This window comes from Fundulus heteroclitus, chromosome 2 (assembly GCF_011125445.2).
Source record: "Fundulus heteroclitus isolate FHET01 chromosome 2, MU-UCD_Fhet_4.1, whole genome shotgun sequence".
Classification (NCBI taxonomy): Eukaryota; Metazoa; Chordata; class Actinopteri; order Cyprinodontiformes; family Fundulidae; genus Fundulus; species Fundulus heteroclitus.
In genome coordinates this window covers 38,455,678-38,462,164 of record NC_046362.1, presented here as the reverse complement: position 1 = coordinate 38,462,164, position 6,487 = coordinate 38,455,678, and the positions used below count along the sequence as shown (strand labels likewise).

Below are 6,487 nucleotides of genomic sequence, written 5' to 3'. Positions count from 1 at the left end.
CTTATTGTTGTTTTTTATCCGGACTCAATGGTTCTAACATTTTTTTGTAAAATAACTTTTAATTGACGTCTATCCGATTATTCCTAAAAGGAAAATGATGGAGCAAATAAAAAAAAATCTGTAAGAATGAGTAACACATATATTCCTCCAATTTTAAGTAATCAACACGTCGTTAAAGCCTTGAGAAAGCTTGGAATTCAGTGCCAAAAATTTAAATGCTGTATTATTTTGTATTGTGATTGCATTTGTTACTTCAAGGCTGGACAATTGTAATTCTTTACTATCAGGAAGTCCACAAAATGCAGTTCAAAGCCTTCAGCTGATCCAAAACGCTGCAGCAAGAGTTCTGATGAAAATCAACAAGAGGGATCATTTTTCTCCAATTTTAGCTTCCCTTCATTAGCTTCCTGTTAAAATTCTCCTTCTAACGTATAAAGCCCTTAATAATCAAGCTCCATCATATATCAGAGCTCTGATTACCCCGTATGTTCCTAACAGAGCACTTCGCTCTCAGACTGCAGGTCTGCTGGTGGTTCCTAGAGTCTCTAAAAGTAGAATGGGAGGCAGATCCTTTAGCTATCAGGCTCCTCTCCTGTGGAACCAACTCCCAGTTTTGGTCTGTGAGGCAGACACCCTGTCTACTTTTAAGACTAATCTTAAAACTTTCCTTTGTCACAAAGCTTCTAGTCAGAGTGGCTCATGTTACCCTGAGCTACCTCTATAGTTATGCTGCTATAGGCTTAGGCTGCTGGAGGACATCAGGGTCTATTTCTCTCACTCTGCTGAGTTCTGCTGTTCTCCAAATTTGCATTGCATTACATTGAAATGACTGTTGTCATTTCAGCTTTTAACTTTTTGCTCTCTCTCTTTTTTCTTCATAGAAAGTACACCTGGGTCAATGTGAGCTTCTGTGCTTTCTGTGTCTCTGCTCTGTCTTCTCTAAGCTCCAGTGGGTGGACGCAGATGAGTGTTCACACTGAGCCTGGTTCTGGTTCTGCTGGAGGTTCTCCTCCCTGTTAAAGGGGAGTTTTCCTCTCCACTGTCGCTTCATGCATGCTCAGTATGAGGGATTGCTGCAAAGCCATCAACAATGCAGATGACTCTCCCTGTAGCTCTACGCTTCTCCAGGAGTGAATGCTGCTTGTCGGGACTTTGATGCAATCAACTGGTTTCCTTATATAGGACATTTTTGACCAATCTGTATAATATGATTGAATTTGACTTTGTAAAGTGCCTTGAGATGACATGCTTCATGAATTGCCGCTATGTAAATAAAATTGAATTTAATTGAATTGAATTACAAGACAGTTATAATAGTGCATCTAAAATAATTGTTACATCTAGCGGCTGGAACTCTGGACCGAAAAAATAAAAAACAGTGTTTACATGTGAATAGCACAGTTTAAAGGACATTTATAACGGGTACCACAAACAAAACAACATCTTTTCTGGCTGTCGCCATATTGGAATCCTGACCTTTTAATTTTTTTATCTATTTATTTCTTATTTTAGAATCTTGACTTCTCCAATTATATTGACTGGAATGCTTTTACTTTCCATTTCCCCTACGTTTTCCCTATTTTCAACTCTTATTTCATTTTTCCAAGGCGAATGGAATGCAACATAAATGTTGGACTACAGCTGAAACCTGAAAAACATGTTTACTTATTTCCAATTAATTCACAACATGTTAGCAGAACACCTGAGAACCTGGCAGCAGCTGTTGAAAAATGTAATCTTTTGTAATTTCATAACCGTGTGGCTGATGTGGAGTCTTTTGAAAATAGATCTCTGTTCAAAACAGATTTTATTCCCATATGTAGTTTCATACTGGAATAAATTTGTGCAAAACATTGACTGGAGGAAAGTCTGGCTCTGCAACCGATATTTGCTGACCAACAAAATTAAAGAAATATAAGTTTTACCCGTCTAACGATCATATTGTCAACAAAAAAAAATTAAAAAGACATTAATGTAATGTGCACTTTCTGTTCTATGAGTGTTGAAACAGTTACCCATTTATTTTGGCATTGCCCTTTTGTCCAAAATCTCGATCTGGTCTAACATTTGTAATTTTATTGCAGAAAAAATTCAGAAAGATTTCAAGTTATTTTGGAAGGATGTCCTTTTTGGTTTTTATGACCTCAACAGAACTAGGCCAAATTAAACTCGCATTATTAATTTGATTATTTTCTTGGCAAAATTTTACATTCATAAATGTAAGTTTGCGCATTCCAAAACATCTTTTATTGCTTTTAACAATGAGGTCAAGCAATATGTCAAACCGATTACATATTATCTTAATCAAAAGGCAATAAAAACTGTGAATGTGTGTAAACAATTTAATATCTTTTTGTAAATTTGTACTTCCCCTGGCAAATGTGATGATGTAAATCTTCATTTATGTTTTATGCTTCATTTATGTTTTATACCCGCAATGGTGGAAACTGCACGATGTATTATTTTTACAATGGAGAGGAATGTTCATGTAAACTTGAATAAAAAAAGTCTTTGGAAAATAAAGCGTAGCCTTCCGGCCTCGCCTCCTCCAGTTCTTTCTCAGCTCTCTAGCGCCCCCGGCGCTGACATGCAGGCATCGCAGCCATGGAGTCAAACTGAAAGCTCACGTGGTTCCTCCCAGCTGGCCAATCACAATTCAGCTGCTGCGTGCGCTGTCAGCCGTTGGGCTATTTTAAAGTTCGTGTTTTACGCGGAAAACAGCCTATATCGCTCTTTTTTTTTTGCCGAACTTCCAAGCGGTGAGTTTATTTACTTTTTATTGCCCCCGATCAGCAATAAAATACAATTGTAACTATGGTGTATTTCAACTGTTTGCAATCGTTTATGCGGCTGAGTCTTGTAAAGAGGCGTCAGGTTTAGCTAATGTTGCTAGTTGAGCTGCTGATGTTGGGGGGGCTTGTCTGTTTAAATGTATATGAACCGTATTTAAATGAAATGTGTGTTACCTTTTTAAGCGTTTGGGTAAAATGGGAAGCGAAAATGACGCCAAAGGAGACGCAAAGACCAAGCAAAAAGGGACGACGCTGAAACGGCTGAGTGACCGTAAGAGCTCCGCTTCCGGTGGAGATGTGATGAAGAACAGGTGAGACGGCGCGTGAGAGCCGGGGGCTGGCAGGTGGGGCAAAGAGCAGCACTTCTGCTACATTTTCAGAGGAATTCTGTCAAAATCCATGATCTAATTCAAAGTGTCACGCTTGTAGGTTAAAAATAAAATTCTGCAGTAATTTATGTCCCTAAATTTACACCAGAATATGTGAAAAGCTGTCAGACAAAACCACCATTTATTATATGTATATATGTTTATTTATTTTTTAAATATTGCGTTATCAAATGTTCTCAGATCAATGATCTGTTGTTGTCTAGCGGTTGCAGTAAATAATTGCTTAATCAACTTCTGATGGCTTTGTTCAGCAGCAAGGTGAGTTTGCTACATTAGAAAGATATACAGGTTCATCATAAAAATTAGAATATTGTGGAAAAAGTTCAATATGTTTTGTCACATTTCAGAAAGTAAGAAGTCGTAGCTCGATCGCGTATAGGGTGAAATATTTGTTGTAATTTAGGTGATTATAGATTGACAACCATGAGGTCCAGATGTTGGACAGGGAGAGCAGATGTTAGAGGTGAAAGAAGCCATCTTGGTCCAAAGATTTAAGTTTACTGATGACCCAGATCACTGAGGATTAGCTCAGGCATCATGCAGATAATGAAAACTAAGTTTTATATCTAAGGAAATTTTAATAACGGGTCATTTTGAAAAAGGGATTTCTAAACATGTCAGACTAATGAAAATATATATTTTATTTACTCAATGCTTGCTTGTACGATTTCCTGCATCCATGCGGCGTGGCATGGAGATGAGCCTGCGGTTCTGCTGAGGTGTTCTGGAAGCCTGGGGTGCCTTGATATCAGTGCTCAGGCACACTTCTAAAAACAATTACAATTTTTAATAGCAGTATGACTGGCCACCTCAAAAAAAAATCTGATTTCAGCAAAAACAATTGGAATTGAGCCTGAAGACGTGCAGCTTTAACGTCTCCTTAGATTCTCTCTGGGGTTCTGGGTTCTGTTGGGCAGTCACGCACAGTACCACCATGGTCACTGGACCCGTGTTTGGTACCTTTGGCATGTGGGCCGGTACCAAGTCCTGCTGGAAAACGAAATCTGCATCTTCGTCCAGCTGGTCAGCAGAACAATGAAATGTTCTGGTAGAAGACTGCATTGACTTCAGAAAACACCGTGGACCAGAACCAGCAGACGATGTAGCACCCAAAAACACACCTTACTGTGGAAACTTTACGCTGGACTTCAGGCAACCTGGATTATGGACCTTTTAACTCCTCAGCCCAGGTAAGACGCTTCCAGCATCTGTGTCAGGACTGGCCTGACATGAGGGAAGTCCATGAGTGCGCGGACATTGAGCGCCAAATTCTTTTTCACAATCCTCTAAAGGCTGATGGAACTTTTTTCTTCCACTCAACTTTCCTACGAATATGCTTGGATGCAGCCCTCTGTGAACAACCAGCTTCTTTAGTAATGGCCCCTTGTGGGGGTGGGGGGGTGGGGTCACTGTGCAGTCAGCAGTCTGCCCCATGATGGCGCTGCCTTCTGGCCCACACTGAGATCTCTTGGAGGCTCAGAAAACCTCTGCAGGTGTTTGGAGGTCGTTATCTGACAAACTTCTTCCTAATATTTACATTTTTCTGATCTTTACCTCTAAATTCTCACCATTAGGAAAAGCAGCAGAGACGACTGGGACATCAGTCGCTCTGCTTGAATTGTTTTTCAAAACCAGCCTTACAAGTAAATTATATAATAAATAAATCTGATTTTTTCTTAATTACCTTTTAATTAGGGCTGCAGCTAAGGACTGTTTTAATAATCGCGTATTCTCCTGATTGGTCGAGCTTATGGCAGCTTGAGTAACCGGCACATTCTGCAGATGCTTCATTTAGCTACTTAAGGTTATTTTATGAGTGATAGAAATACATAAGAGAAAATGCAAGTTAACAATTAAAATCCCTTTAAAAAACCCTGAAGATATTAAAAATAATTAAAATAAACAGTTGTAACATGGTGTGTGAAGCTCAACCCTTTGTTTGAATTAACATCAGTTCAGAGCTAATTGACTGTTTGTAAAAATGCTCCCAAACTAAAAGTGCATAAAGTGTCTCCTGGATCTTCAAACAGATTTTTTTTAAGATAAAAAAGAATGTTACCAAAATTAAATAAAACTGGTAGTGAGATAAAGAGCCAAATTAAATTCTTGTTGTTTCTGGTGCAAAAACGGTCAAGAAATGAAAACTAGTAACACATCAGCATTATAACCGCTGCCTTTTAAATATCAAACATCACTTCATTTCCTGTCATTCTGCAGACATTGATAGGAAGTTCGCCTCTTAATTTAGGATCTTAACATCTGGAAATGAATGTTTTTGTGTTCAGTGTTTTAAGAGAAACCTAAAAGTTGTCGAAATTAAATGTTAAATCAAATAGTTTTGGGGTCGGTCGGCCTCTGCAGCAGATTTTACCTGCTCAGCTGTTGCAGCATCCAGAACCAGCGATCATGGAAAGCTCATTCAGTTTAGCAGAAAACAAGCTTCACTGTTTTGTTCTCTAAGTTTTAAATGATCCCAAACTTTTGACACTTTGTTTTCTCAGCGCTTCTTTTTGCCCCCCATACCTCCATCCATAGCGGCTGACTGTGTTTGGCCTCCACCTGTTAGCAGCGTGCAGCGTACTAGCAGCTAGTATCACCAGAGGAAGTGATGTGCAGCAGAAATGACTCCTGGCCAAAACATATATACAATAATTAAACACGATTTAACAACACCTCAAGAAAATATCCTGATCGAGTCATTCGGGGATTGTTTCAGTTAGGGCTGGGTGATTTTAAAAAAACAAAACCTCTGGTTTTATTAATTTATCTTTTTTTTTTTTCCTTTTTGTTTCACAAAAACTAAACTATTTTTGAAAACTTGTTTGTATATCAGGCATTTCCTCCGGGAGTTGATCTGAATTCAAAGTTTAACTAAGTCCAAACTAAAACAAGATGGCCGCCCTGCTGTTGTAAACAATGAAAATATAACTAAATGTTTGCTGCTGCTGGCATTAAACAATGAGCTGAGCTTAGAAAAATAAGTGAATGAATTAAAGCGTCTCATGTTATAGTAAATAATATTTCCACATATTTTCCTAAAAACATCTTCAGCATCGCATACTTTTCCATTCATGGAAGCCAAATGAGTCCATTGGCAAAATAAAATCCCCTTTTTCCAAAAATGAAATCTTAAACTGTAAATTTGAATTAATCTATTAAAGTGATTTATCGTCCAGCTCTACCTTTTAACGTTTGTGTTGTGATGCGTTCCCAACATTATGTGAACTGTAAGGGAGAAAATGTAGCGCGCCGTGCTGTTTTTACACCTCCTGACCTGAACGCAGCCTTGTGATTGGTCAGAAAACC

General features: G+C 38.5%; 1 protein-coding gene across 2 annotated transcripts in view; it reads left to right on the top strand.

Moving 5' to 3' along the window:
• The first annotated feature begins 2,644 nt into the window (after positions 1-2,644).
• Positions 2,645-6,487, top strand: part of zgc:173742 (DNA topoisomerase I, mitochondrial) — a 32,189-nt gene continuing 28,346 nt past the window's right edge. For both annotated transcript variants that reach the window (XM_021316660.2, XM_021316659.2), the window contains exons 1-2: positions 2,645-2,759; positions 2,976-3,103. In XM_021316660.2, coding sequence (XP_021172335.2) covers positions 2,988-3,103 — 116 coding nt within the window. In that variant the 5' untranslated portion in view covers positions 2,645-2,759; positions 2,976-2,987. The remainder of the gene's footprint in view (positions 2,760-2,975; positions 3,104-6,487) is intronic.